General features: G+C 44.9%; 1 protein-coding gene across 7 annotated transcripts in view; it reads left to right on the forward strand.

The window, feature by feature from the left end:
• hipk2 (homeodomain interacting protein kinase 2) overlaps positions 1-14,828 on the forward strand; it is a 285,854-nt gene that overhangs the window by 263,304 nt on the left and 7,722 nt on the right. For 5 of the 7 annotated variants that reach the window (XM_080190630.1, XM_080190634.1, XM_080190636.1 and 2 more), the window contains 3 exons: positions 4,123-4,404; positions 9,255-9,505; positions 12,793-12,953. In XM_080190630.1, coding sequence (XP_080046756.1) covers positions 4,123-4,404; positions 9,255-9,505; positions 12,793-12,953 — 694 coding nt within the window. The remainder of the gene's footprint in view (positions 1-4,122; positions 4,405-9,254; positions 9,506-12,792; positions 12,954-14,828) is intronic. The other 2 variants (XM_080190631.1, XM_080190633.1) reach the window with 2 other exon arrangements.

Genomic DNA, 14,828 nt, shown 5'->3' on the forward strand with positions numbered 1-14,828 from the left:
TCCACCTCTATCCTATCCATCCCCTTCATCATCTTATACGTCTCAATGAGATCTCCCCTCATTCTTCTAAACTCTAACGAGTACAAGCCTAATTTATTCAGCCTCTCCTCATAGCTCAACCCCCTCAACTCCGGTATCAGCCAAGTAAACCTCCTCTGCACTCCCTCCAAGGCCAAAATATCCTTGCGTAAGTGCGGCGACCAAAACTGCACACAGTACTCCAGCTGCGGCCTCACCAATGCCCTATACAGCCGCAGCAAGACCTCCCTACTTTTATATTCAATCCCCCTCACTATGAAGGCCAGCATCCCATTAGCCTTCCTGACCACCTGCTGCACCTGCAGGCTGGGTTTTTGCGACTCATGCACAAGGACCCCGAGGTCCCTCTGCACCATCGCCTGCTGCAGTTTTTCGCCACGTAAGTAATAGTCTTTCCTACCATTATTCCTACCAAAGTGGACCACCTCACACTTGCCAACATTAAATTCCATTTGCCAGTTCCTGGCCCATTCACCCAGCCAATCTAGATCCTTCTGCAGACTCTCCACACCCTCCGCGCAATTTGCCATTCCACCAATCTTGGTGTCATCAGCAAATTTCGACACCATACACTCGGTTCCCTCCTCCAGATCATCTATATAAATGGTAAATAGCTGAGGCCCCAGCACCGACCCCTGGGGCACTCCACGAGTCACAAACCGCCAATCCGAATAGCACCCATTAACCCCCACTCTCTGCCTCCTATTTGACAACCTATCCTCTATCCACGCTAACACCCTACCCCCAACTCCATGCCCCCTTACCTTCTGCAATAACCTCTTGTGAGGTACCTTGTCAAACGCCTTCTGAAAATCAAGAAAGACCACATCCACCGGCTCTCCTCTATCCACCGCCCTAGACACATCCTTATAGAACTCCAATAAATTTGTCAGACACGACTTCCCCTTAACGAAACCGTGCTGCGTCTGCTCTATCAAGCAATTCCCCTCAAGATGCCTCGCTATTTCCTCCTTGATGACGGATTCTAACATTTTACCCACAACAGACGTTAAACTAACCGGCCTATAATTCCCTGCCTTTTGCCTGCCACCCTTCTTAAACAACGGCGTAACATTAGCCGTTTTCTAATCTTCCGGCACTTCCCCGGAATCCAGCGACGTTTGGAAAATAACCACCAAGGCATCCACTATCACCTCCGCCATTTCTTTCAGAACCCTCGGATGCATTCCATCCGGTCCTGGGGACTTGTCCACAATCAGTCCCTCCAGTCTGCTGAGCACCGCCTCTCTAGTAACAATAATGTCATTGAGACCCTCCAGTCCTACCACCTTTCCATCGCTAACACCCGGCAAATTATTCACGTCCTCCTCCGTGAAGACCGAAACAAAAAAGTTATTCAAGACCTCAGCCATTTCCCCATCCCCTACCACTAAGTCCCCCTTCTCATCCTCTAAGGGTCCAACGTTCACCCTAGCCAGCCTCTTCCTTTTTATATATTTATAAAAACTCTTGCTATCCTTTTTTATATTAAGCACTAGCCCAGCTTCATAGTTTCTCCTACCCTTCTTTATCAACTTCTTTGTCATTCTTTGTTGACATTTAAACCTCTCCCAATCCTCTTCTCGCCCACTACTCTTAGCTACTCTAAACGCCTCCACTTTTAATTTAACACTTTCCTTCACCTCCTTTGTTATCCACGGCTTATTACCTCTCCTCCTATGATCCTTTTTAACCATCGGAATAAATTTCTGCTGAGCACCAAGAAAGATCTCCTTAAAGATCCTCCACTGCTCCTCAGCAGACCTACCTTCCAACGCGCTCCCCCAGTCAACATTCGCCAATTCTTCTCTCATCCTACTGTACTCCCCTCTGCTCAAACAAAGGACGCGTGTCCGGGAACCCACTTTCTCCTCCTCCATCTGCACCAGAAACTCCACCATACAATGATCACTCTCCCCAAGAGGATCCTTCACCACAAGGTCCCTAATTCTACCCGCCTCATTACATAACACCAGATCCAAGATAGCTCGCTCCCTCGTCGGCTCCAACACACACTGTTCAAGGAAACTATCCCGGCAGCATTCCAAGAACTCCTCCTCGAGCCCACCGCGTCCAACATGGGTCGACCAATCAATATGTAGATTGAAATCCCCCATAATTATCGCCGTTCCATTCCTGTATGCCGCACTTATTTGCGCGTTAACAGCCCACCCCACCTCCAGATCATTATGCGGGGGCCTATAGACGACACCCACCAGTGTCTTCCTCCCTTTGCTGTTCCTAATCTCCACCCACAACGATTCCACTTTCTGCTCTTTGGTTCCTATATCATCCCTTGCTACCACCCTGATGCTATCCTTAATCAGCAGAGCTACGCACCCCCCCCCCCTTTTTCCTCCTGCCTATCCTTCCTAAACACTTGATACCCCTGGACATTCAGCTCCCAGTCCCTGTCACCTTGCAGCCACGTCTCTGTAATGGCCACCAGATCATATCCATTTGTGCCGCTCTGCGCCACCAGCTCATCCACTTTATTCCGAATGCTTCGTGCATTCAGATAAAGTGCCTTCATCCCAGCCTTCACCTGGACCCTAATTGCCAGAACGTCACCAACCATACTCACGCCCCCTTTATTATTGGGACATCCTCGGCCTCTTCCCTTACCTGTGCCCTCTCCTTAACTTTAGACCCTGTAATGTCACCTACCCTCGCACCCTCCCCCCTCCTAATTAGTTTAAAGCCCTGTCTACAGTCCTATTTACACGATTCGCCAGGACTCTGGTCCCAGCACGGTTCAGACCAACCCCATCCCACCCGAACAGGTCCCACCTACCCCAATACTGATGCCAATGCCCCATAAATTAAAACCCATTCCTCCCACACCAATCCCTGAGCCACCCATTCACTTCCTTAATCTTATCAACCTTACGCCTGTCTGCACTCGGTTCAGGCAGTAGCCCAGAGATAACCACCTTGTCGGTTCTACTTTTTAATTCCATTCCCAGCTTTTCATACTCCCTCCCCAGATCCTCAGTTTGCATTTTGCCTATGTCGTTGGCACCCACATGTACCACAACGACCGGATTCTCACCCTCCCACTCCAGGTTCCTCTGCAGCCCAGCTGCGACATCCCGGACCCGAGCACCAGGCAGACAACACACCCTTGTGTGCACTTTGTCATTGTGACAAAGGACAGTGTCAATACCCTTAATCCCACTATCCCCAATTACTACTACATTCCTTTTCACCTTCTCTTTGCCTATGTCCTGCATCTGCATCACTGTACTGTGCAGTTTGCTCACCAACCTCACCTCCCTCGTTCTTGTCCAGACTGGAAGCAAGAACCTCAAACCTGTTATGCAGATTGAGAGGCTGAGGCATCCACTCCCCACCCTCCTTCCTCCGGTCCCCACCCTCCTTCCTCTGCTCCCCACCCTCCTTCCTCCTCTCAGCAGCCCCCTCTTGTTCCTGACCCTTAGAGTTAGCCAGTCTAGGGGGGGTGGATGTCACTTGCACCCCATTGACAATGGCACCCTCTCTCCCCCTGATGACCCTCAGTGTCTGTAGCTCAGAGGCCAGCTCATCTACCTTGAGCTGGAGCTCCTCCAGCAACCTGCACTTACTGCAGACATGGTCACTGGGAAGGACCCTGGGGTCCACCAGCTCCCACATCATACAGAAACAACACATCACATGCCCCTCCATTATTCACTGTAGTAATATCGAAAATTTCAACACGAACTTACCTGGCCCTTTTTCTCCCCAGCCCTTTTGCTCCTAAGCCCTAGTAGCTCACTCTGCTTCCCTCTCACTCTGCTGCCCGCTCCGACGCTGCCCGCTGTCTACACCAGGCCTCCTTTTAAACCTGGCGCTGTTTTAAAGCTTGCTCCCCCACAACTCCCTGCTATCCACTCCCTTAAAATTCTTAAAGCGGTAGATACAAAAAGCCCGCAAAAATGCTTTTAAATGATTTAAACAGTTCTACAAGGTAAGTTCTTACTACGAAAGTGCTTTAAACTTATTTAAACAGGTTTTTAACAGGTAATTTCTTATCTGTCTCTCTGCTCCTTCACTCATCTGCTCCAGCAAACAATGGTTAATGTTTCTACTCTTCCTGTACAGGAACATTTCAACTTACGAGGTTTCCTCCTCCCGAAGCTTCAACTCCCACTCCCCACAGCGTTCGAAACGTGTAAAGGAGAACACCCCACCGAGGTGTGCCGTCGTACAGGACAGTCCGGCATGCAGCACCTTGACGTGTGGCTGGGGGGAGGCCACCAGCACAACCCACGAGCACCAGAGGCAGACCATTGTCATTCCCGACACGCCTAGCCCAGCAGTAAGCGTCATTACCATCAGTAGTGACACGGATGAAGAGGAAGAACGCAAACGAGTCCCCAACAGGTGAAGAGACACGAGGTGCCATTATGTAGAATTACATTGAATTTCCAGCAGAGAAAAAGGACAGTAGGTTCACTCATTAATGTTTATGCTCCACAAGAGCCTCTTCCAACCTAACTTCGTTTCACCTTGTGAATATATCTTCTGTTCCATTTGCTCTTGTACTTATCTAACTTCATTTTAAATCCATCTAAACTATCCATCTCAGCATATAATTGTAGGTTCCACATTCTAACCTCTATCTAGGAAATAAGTTTCTCTTGAATTATTCATTGGTATTATTAATGATAGCATTAGTCCTCCAAGTGAGGACTCAGGCTCCAGCAACATTGTTCATTGAAAACCCTTGAATGGTGCATACAACCACTTTTGAAATTCATTAAGCAAATTTGCCACAGAAACTAAATTTAGGGTGGGATTTTCCAGCCCCTCCCTGCCCACCAGGATCATCTAACCCTGCTGAAAGTCAATTAACTATTGACTGGACTGCTGAATCTTCCACCACGACAGAGCCAGAAAATTCCAGTTCAAGCTTTCAACAATCTTTTGAAGGAGTGGCAAGAGATGACATGGCAGAGAGCTTTTCAAAGAGAGCTGAGACTATAGTAAGTGCTAACTAGAATTTAACCAAGGTGAAAATCATAAGAACATAAGAATATAAGAAATAGGAGCAGGAGTAGGCCATCTAGCCCTTTGAGCCTGCCCCGCCATTCAACAAGATCATGGCTGATCTGAAGTGGATCAGTTCAACTTTCCCACTTTCTCCCCATAACCCTTAATTCCCTTGTCTATCAGAAATCCATCTACCCGTGAGTTATATATATTCAGCGAGGTAGCCTCCACCACTTCAATGGGCAGAGAATTCCAGAGACTCACTACCCTTTGAGTGAAGAAGTTCCTCCTCAACTCCAATCTAAACTGCGCACCCCCCTCCCCCCCTTATTTTGAGGCTGTGCCTTCTAGTTCTGCTATCCTTTCTAAGTGGGAAGAATCTCTCTACCTCCACCCTATCTAGCCCTTTCATTATCTTGTAAGTCTCTATAAGATCCCCCCTCAGCCTTCTAAACTCCAATGAGTACAGACCCAGTCTATTCAATCTCTCTTCATAAGCTAACCCCCTCATCTCCGGTATCAGCCTGGTGAACCTTCTCTGTACTCCCTCCAAGGCCAATATATCCTTTCGCAAATAAGGGGACCAAAATTGTACACAGAACTCTGGTTGCGGCCTCACCAGTACCTTGTACAACTGCAGCAAGACCTCCCTGCTTTTATATTCTATCCCCCTCGCGATAAAGGCCAACATTCTATTCACCTTCTTGATCACCTGCTGCACCTGCAGACTGAGATTTTGCAATTCATGCACAAGGACCCCCAGGTCCCTCTGCACAGTAGCATGTTGTAATTTTTCACCATTTAAATAATATTCCATTTTACTATTATTCCTTCCAAAGTGGATAACCTCACACTTGCCAATGTTATACTCCATCTGCCAGATCCTCACCCACTCACTCAGCCTATCCAGATCTCTCTGCAGACTTTCCGCGCCTTCCACAAAATTCGCTTTTCCACTCATCTTCGTGTCATCAGCAAATTTTGTTACCCAACACTCAGCCCCCTCCTCCAGATCGTCTATGTAAATGGTAATCAGTTGAGACCCCAGCACCAATCCCTGTGACACTCCACTAGTCACCAACTGCCAACCAGAATAGCACCCATTGATTCCAACTCTCTGCTTCCTATTAGACAACCAATCCTCAATCCACGGTAACACCTTACCCCCAACTCTGTGCACCCTAACCTTTTGCAGCAACCTTTTGTGAGGCACCAACTACGGACGTTAGGCTAACCGGCCGATAATTCCCTGCCTTTTGTCTGCTACCTTTTTTAAACAGCAGCGTAACATTAGTCGTTTTCCAATCTTCCGGCACTTCCCCAGAGTCCAGCGAATTTTGATAAATAAATAATTACTAAGGCATCCGCTATCACCTCTGCCATTTCTTTCAGAACCCTGGGATGCATTCCATCCGGTCCCTGGGACTTGTCTACCTTCGGTCCCGTTAGTCTATCAAGCACTACCTCTCTAGTGACAGTAATTGCATTAAGGACCTCGTCTCCTACCATCCTTCTATCTTTAATATCCGGCAAGCTATTTGCGTCCTCTTCCGTGAAGACCAACACAAAAACTTATTTAAAGCCTCAGCCGTTTCCTCGTTACCCATCGCTAAATCCCCCCTCTCGTCCTCCAAGGGTCCAACATTCACTCTAGCCAGTCTCTTCTTTATATATTTGTAAAAACTTTTACTATCTTTTTTATATTTAGAGCTAGTTTAGCTTCATACTCTATCTTTCTTTATCACTTTCTTAGCTGTTTACCTGGAAAGGAGGTTTACATCCAAGCTTAATAGATAAGGCAGTGAAGGAATAGTATCTTCTATAATTGTACAAAGCAAAATTGTCCCATAGATTTGGAATGTGACTCTCCTCTTCAAGGAAAAATATGATTAGTCATGGTGTGTAGCGTGGTTGGCATGCCTACCTCTGGGCCAGAAGCTCCAGGTCCACGTCCCACTCTTGGACTTGGTGGCATAGAAGGTATGTTCATAACATGACCAAACAGGTTGATTATCCTTCAAATACTCCTGATGACAGATAGCAAAGAAGCCTTAAGGAGTGCCAAACATAATCATAAACCAATCCAGTGGAAGTCCATGGTTACCAATACCCTCTTAGGACATGAAGAATAAGGAGGATATGCCACAAAATTACAGATCATTTAGATTTAATCAACCATTTTATAAATCCCAAATTTATAATATGAGATTAAAAAAATAGGTGCTTGAAAAAAAATGAACCAGTTAGGATCAGTCAGCATAGATTGCTAAAACATAAACTATACTTGATCATCCTTACAACATTATTTGAAGAAACAACAGGGAAAATAGATAAAGCAAATGTCATGGATGAGATCTGTGGATTTGTTAAAATTCAATTTAAAATGCTTAAAGTGATGGCAATAACACAAGGAATTAAGAAGAATGTGACATTAAGGTGAAGGTGGTCAGACAACAAGAAACAAAGGGTAGGCGTTAAAAAAAATGTTTCTCTCAATGGAAAGAAGCGATAATTGTTTATAAAAGGTCTCTGTTGGAACTGCTCTTAATTTTAAGTATTTCATAAGTGATCTTGACTTCAGAATTGAGGGAATGACACTAAAACTTGCATATGACACCAAACAAGTATTATGGTAAATTGTGACCATGTAGAGTTTTGACCATCTCGTTATTAGAAAGATATAAAAACAGTGGGAAGGATGAAGACTGGAATTACTGGATTACAGCTAGAGATGAAGGGTTGCAGTTTTGAACAGAGTCTTGAGAAATCAGAGCGTTTTTCACCTGATCTGATTGAGGTTTACATAATTGCAAATTATTATGATAGAGTAAATAATGAACAATTGTTTGCACCAGTCAACACAGAGAGGAAACAAAAGGGCCCAAAAGTCTGGTAATCTTAGGAATTGAAAGGGAGATTTTGGAAAACATTCTCTCTACTGAACATGATTATAATGTCAAATCCCTGTCACAAACTATTATTAAAGCAGAGTCCTTTAATTCTTTTCAATAAGTATTAGATGTTTGAAACTGATGAATATTCAAGTATGTGGGCAGGGAAAGTGGGAGAATTTAGCTATGGAGCTTATATGAAGTAAAACAGCACTTCAGACTTGACAGATGGACTGAGCTGGAGCATTATATGAGAGTAGTAGTAAGTTTATTTTTGTGCAGCTTTGACCATCTTATACTTAGGGTGCTGGTTTTCAGGGCTATCCAAAGTTGAGTGGAAGAATGGCAACCTCACTCCAGGCCCCATCTCAGTCCGGATGGTTTATTGATAATTAAGTGTGCCAAATGCCAGGAACTTGCCTGACTTGGGTATGAGGTTACCTCAACCCTGCTACACAGGATTGGTTAGCTAGCACTCGGCCATTGCTATGCTTGGCATTTTCGAACCAACACAATCCCAAAGTCCAACCCACCTACCTCCCCTCCCAAGAGCATAACCACATCTTTCGACTTTCAACCTAAGCTTAGCTGATGTTGTTCGTCTTGCACCTGATTTTGAAATTGATCTGTATTTTTGTTGCAATGAAGGAAACTGCTTCATGGATGGTGATAACTTTCCATTCTCACACTTGCTCTTTTAGGGCATCCCATCTCTCCTTAAGCCCCATCCTGCAGCATACCATGTATAAGTCAAATCTTTAGACATATGCTAAGTCCCCTTGACACTTAAACACAAACCTTTCAGAGATTAGAAAGCTGAGGCTCAATTATTGAAATTAATTTTATGGAACTGGAAAATGGCATCATTTACATTGTCACCCAGCATATGATAAACTGATGGTGTACCACTGAGCTGTATAGACCAGGAGCTTCAAATCCAAAGTCTGTTATGGATTAACTGATCTCAGTCAGGGCAACACATCGAGACTGTAAGCTGGAGATGAGAAAATGGGAGTCAGGGTTCCTATTGCTGCCGAAGATTGTATGTATGTATGTTTATGTTTGTGTGTCTTTAAAAATGGATATTGGGTGAGAACCAGATTGAGCTAAGCTATTATACCTTGCCATGATGAGTTGCCCACTCACTGTCTCAGTCAAGGATCACACCTGAAAGAGAAACAACTTTGACAAATTACTGGAGATTTGTTAATGCCAGTGAAGCCCCAGATCAGGAAGAGTCAAGACTCTCAGGGAGAAATGGTAGAGGGTGACGGAGAAGTTGAATGGTGGTATAGCTAGAAGGATTAATTTCTTGTCTGTTACTGAAGCTGTATCCTTTCCTTTCTTCAGCAGACTGTCAAAGCAGAGAAAGAATGTCATCAGCTGTGTCACAGTTCATGACTCGCCAGACTCGGACTCTTCGAGCAACAACAGTCCATATGCTGTGCGACAGCAGCACACCATTAGCAGCAGCACTGCAAACAATCCAGCCAAAGGACGATCAGACAGCCACTACTGTGGTAACCCACGCACCATCATTGTACCACCTCTCAAGACACAGTCTAGTGAAACTGTGGCAGGCTGTGACCGCCTTGTGCCAGGTTTGCCCTCAGTTCCTCCTTGTGTCCTTTACTAGTATCCCAGTCCATCATAGAATATCTCAGATCATCAGTGCCAGTTCATACCCCTGATTTGGCAGACAAACCTCCCAACTCCATTGTCAAGACGAGAAAAATTCAGTCAGGAGCTGACATTGGTCCTTCATGATTAAGTAGTAAGGTATAACCCTTTGTCTTAGAATATTCTAGGTATTCAGTTCACAGGGTTGGTTGTATTGGTAGCCATTTTTGTCCAAATCCTCCCTCACAACATTTTGTCTCCTCATGTCTTCAGGACACTGACTCTTCTGACATTCATTGCACTGTCTTCACTCTTCATGATAAGGCAAGGCAAAGAAGTACCAATAGGCATCTCAAGCAATTGGTTCCTGTTCTGACATCATGTGGGTGATTTTACCATTGTGTTGCACCCATTTTCAGGCATGACATGGTGGTAAATTGGGCTATAAAGCACTGTGCATGATTGGCACTGGTTTTTGCAGCCGGCACCATTTTATGAGCAACAGTTGACTGGCGCAGTTGACCTCTCGCTGGAAATGGGCAAGAGGTATTTAAATCTATTGAAATGGCAATTTGCATCTGCTTACCGAGCCCAGCGCTTAATCGTTTGGGCTTGGCCCCTCTTTAATGACCTCTCCGGGAAAGATTCACGCCAGCGAGGAACAGACATGCTCTCCATGAATGGGGAGCAGTTGATTTGGCCTCACCGGTGGAACTGGAGGCCATTGAGGCCCCCCCACAGAGTCTGAGGGCAAGGAGCGGTGCGCCCCTTGGGCAGTGCCCCCCTGGCATGTGGCAATGCCAGTCTGACAACAGTGGCAGGGTTAATGGGGTGGGGCCAGTGGGACTAATGTGGGAGGGAGAGGGGGCCCACTGTCACCCTGCGGTCTGCGATCGGTGAAGGAGGAGGAATCTGTGATCGATCTGGGCAGAGGTGGGGGTCGGTGGGTGCTGTATCTCTGGCCACACGCCCCCAAGATTGTAGGGGGGGAGCTGCTTCAGGCAGCCTACAGTAGCAGGGGCCTGACAGTTCTCTCTTTTCTGTCAGACCACTGCCATTGTTAATGCACATAATCAGAAGCCTGCACTTGCATACTACCTCCCTCTGCAGTCTTTCAGGCATGCTAAGGCCCAGCCACTGGCTTCTGCAGCATGAATCTGATGCGCTCAAAATTTTGCAGGCAGAGTGCGTAATTGGAGGAGGGACTAAAAATGGGCCTTAAAGTCGGATCTGAAATACTCCCAGTTTCAAGTCTGCCCAGCGCTTAGAATGAAAGTGGTAAAATCATAGGTTCACTTCTCTGCAGGGAGAATTAGATAGCAATTGGGTAAAAAGCCCTGGCTGACATGCCTCGCATGAGGGCATTTGCCCGGATGTGCTTTGCTCTTGCTGAAATTTGCCAAATAAGCAGAAACCATGAATAGAAGCTGACCTCGTTATCGGCAGCCATTTGTATTATGTGGAGGTGGGAACACATTATTTGGAACTGTTACACTCTACCTAGGTCTCCCCCGCTTCACCTTCCTGATCCATGTTTACAGTTTTATTCATGCCTAGAGTAAATGTTATGAACCTGAGGAATATGTTGGACCCCAGATAGATAACTCAGAATATTTTCTAAATGGTGAGACAATCGGAACTAGAGCAGCTTTCAAAAGGAAATTGAATATATACTCATAAAGGAAAAGCTTACAAGACTACGAGGGGAGGATGGGGCATGGGACTAATTGGATAGCTCTTCAAACAGCCAGCACAGACAGTGGACCAACTACACTACGTGCTTCTATGAAAGGTATTTGATAAAACAGTTGTTTGGTGGTATAGAACTTGGAGATTGCTGAAAAAAGAGACCTGTTGCAGAAGCTTTTCATCTTGCAATCATCAGGACAAATGCAAGAATGCCAAATTTCGAATGATCACAGTAATTTATACCACAGGAGAAAAGAGTGCTGATTGGTTTACAGGTTGACTCTGATTAGCTGGGGCTTAGTCATAGAGAAAGCAATAGAGCTTTTCCATCTTTTCCCAACTGCAAGTTATCCTTGCAGTTAAGAGCCAAAGGAAACATGAAATCAATTTATAGGAAGAACTTTCTGTTCCTTTGGAAGCGTACCCTTTATAAAACAAAGGGTACACTTCCAAAGGAACAAAAAGTCTTGGCAATATATGTGCACAAATCATTGAAGGTGCCAAGGCAAGTTGAAAGAGCAAGTAATAAACTTGTAGTAAATAGTGGCATAGAATGCAAAGGCAAGGAAGTTGTATTAAACCTGTACAAAATGCTAGTTTGCTCTTAAATGAAGTATTGCATCCAGTTCTGGGCACCATACCTTAAAAAGGATGTAAAGGCATTTAGAGAGGGTACAGAAGAGTTTCAGGGGAATGGTTCCAAAGATGAGCAAAATGGTTCCCAGGGTAGGGACTTCAGTTAGCTGGGACTGTTTTCCTTCAAAAATAGAAGGTCGAGAGGAGATTTGCTAGAAGTATATAAAATCATGATGGCACTGGACAGAGTAGAAAGGAAGAAACAACTCCCATTGATAGAAGGATCAAGAAGCAGAGAACACAGATTTAAGGTAATTGACAAAAGATGCAATGGCAACACAAAGAAGAACATTTTTAAGGCAATGGCCAGGATCTGGAATGTACTGCTTGAGAGTGTAATGGAGGCAGATTCAATCATGGTTTTCAAAAGTAAGTTGGAAATTAACTGAAGGGAGAAAATGTGCAGTGCTATGAAGTTAAAGGCCGAGGTGTTGCAGTAGGTGAAAAGCTCTTGCAAGGAGCTGGCATAGACATGACAAGTTGATTAGCCTCCTTGTTTGCAGTAACTATTGAATGATTCTAGGAAGAGATTTTTTTGACTAATAAGACATAACTTCGCTTCAGCAGATAATTGATGCTTTGTCCTTTGCAGATTCCGTTATGGCAAGCAGAGTGACATCTGTGAACAATGCCAAGGGGGTTCAATTAGTAGTGCTACAAAGAGCTTGATGCAAAAATCAGGCTCATAAACCAAACTCAAAAGGGATTATCTTAGTTTGTTGGCCGTCACTACTTCCTTTATAGTTAATAACCTGTTTGAATGATTGAATCTTCATGATGCATTGCAAAAGTGGCCTGTTAGCCTTATCACTTTAGTTAGATTTTTGGAGCATAAGCTTTTCAATTGGCACTAATCAATTTGTTTTGAACAGATTAATGACAATTAGATAATTGAATCTCAGGTCTCCAAGCTGCCTATTTTAATACTCTTTCTACTTTTCAGGCACGCAGGGGCACCATTCATTGGGTCATAAGACCAAAAACTCCAGCACAACAACATCCAGTACAACCCACTCTTCAGCAAATTACTCGGGGATATCATCTTACCGGCAACAGAGGTCTACAACCCATTCCTTTCAACAACAACCCCTCAATCTCAGTCAGGTAATCTCACACATACCTGTTATTCATTCAAAGTCAACCAGGGAACGTTGCTGATCCATAACAACTCGTTCCACATCAAGACCCCCTCACCTGTATCATACTCACTCACCCCTGATCTCTGTCCACTCCCGCTCTGTCTGTTCTGCCTGCTCCTGATCTCTGTCTGCTCCACCCGCTTCCGATTAGTTATAGCTGAGACCCTATTCTAGCTGTGAAAATTAATGAGTAGAAGTTTGAATTTTGAATGAATCCCTCCTGAAGTATAGGATCAAATGTGGATGCAATCCCTCCAATTGTGAGTTTGGATTTGAGTGTGGATGGGAACATCCTGATGTGAGGAGGAGATCCAGTGCTTCTTAGAGTTACCTTCAATCATTGTTATCGGTGAAAGGGTAATGATCGAAAAAACAGCAGCAATGTTTCTGGAGCTGACTGTTCAGTCATTCGAAGTGTTTTTCTCTACATCAGTTAACAATGGCAGCACAGTAACACATGGTTAGCATTGCTGCCTCACAGCACCAAAGACGTTAAAAAAAAAGCTCAATCGAATTTGTGAGACATGATGTTCCAAACACAAACCCGTGCTGACTGTCCCTAATCAGTCTTTGCATTTTTAAATGCTTGTAGATCCTGTCTTTCAAAATACCTTCCAACAACTTACTCACCACAGATGTGAAGCTCACTGACCTGTAGTTCCCAGGCTTTTCCCTGCAGCCCTTTCTAAACAAAGGCACAACATTTGCTACCCTCCAAATTTCAGCACCTCCCCTGTGACTATCAGTGATTCAAGTATCTCTGCTAGGGGACCTGCAATTTCCTCCCTAGCCTCCCAAATGTCTTGGGATACACTTAATCAGGTCCTGGAGATTTATCTACCTTGATGTGCTTTAAGACTTCCAGCACAATTGATTGAGTTTTTTGGAGGGATAACCAAGAAGGTGGATGAGGGCAGTGCAGCTGATGTTGTCTACATGGACCTTGGCAAGGCCTTTGACAGGTACTGCATGCTAGGTTGTTGCATAGCATTAAATCTCACTGGATCCAGGGTGAGGTAGCTAAATGGTTACAAAATTGACTTGATGACAGAAGCCAGATGGTGGTTGTAGAGGGTTATTTTTCAAACTGGAGGCTTGTGACCAGTGGTGTGCTCAGGGATCGGTGCTGGGTCCACAGTTATTTGTCATTTATATTAATGATTTGGGTGAGAATATAGGAGGCATGGTTAGTAAGTTTGTAGATGACAGCAAGATAGGTGGCAACTTAATGCAAGGTAAGTCCATTCAAAAGTCTGATGGCAGCAGGGAAGAAGCTATCCTTGACTTAGCTAGTAAGTGACCACAGACTTTTGTATCTTTCTCCCAATGGAAGAAGGTGGAAGAAAGAATAACAGAGAATGCCCGGGGTGTGTGGGGTCCTTAATTATACTGCCTGTTTTGCTGAGGCAGCAGAAGTGTAGAAGTGTAGACAGAGTCAATGAATGGGACGCTGGTTTGCGTGACGGACTGGGCTACATTCACGACCCTTTGTAGTTGCTTGCAGTCTTAGGCAGAGCAGGAGCCATACCAAGCTGTGATACAACCAGAAAGAATGCTTTCTATGGTGCATCTGTAAAAGTTGGCGAGAGTTGTAGCTGACATGCCAAATTTCCTTAGTCTTCTGAGAAAATAGAGGCATTAGTGGGCTTTCTTAACTACAGTGTCAGCATGGGGGGGAAGCAGGACAAGTTGTTGGTGATCTGAATACCTAAAAACTTGAAGGTCCCAACTCTTTCTACTTCATCCCTGCATTCGATGACAATCTCCTTCATTTTGCTGACATTGAGGGAGAGATTATTGTTGCCGCAGCAGTTCACCAGATTCTCTGTCTCATTGCTGT

Source organism: Carcharhinus amblyrhynchos, chromosome 6 (genome assembly GCF_965287045.1).
Source record: "Carcharhinus amblyrhynchos chromosome 6, sCarAmb.v2.hapA, whole genome shotgun sequence".
Classification (NCBI taxonomy): Eukaryota; Metazoa; Chordata; class Chondrichthyes; order Carcharhiniformes; family Carcharhinidae; genus Carcharhinus; species Carcharhinus amblyrhynchos.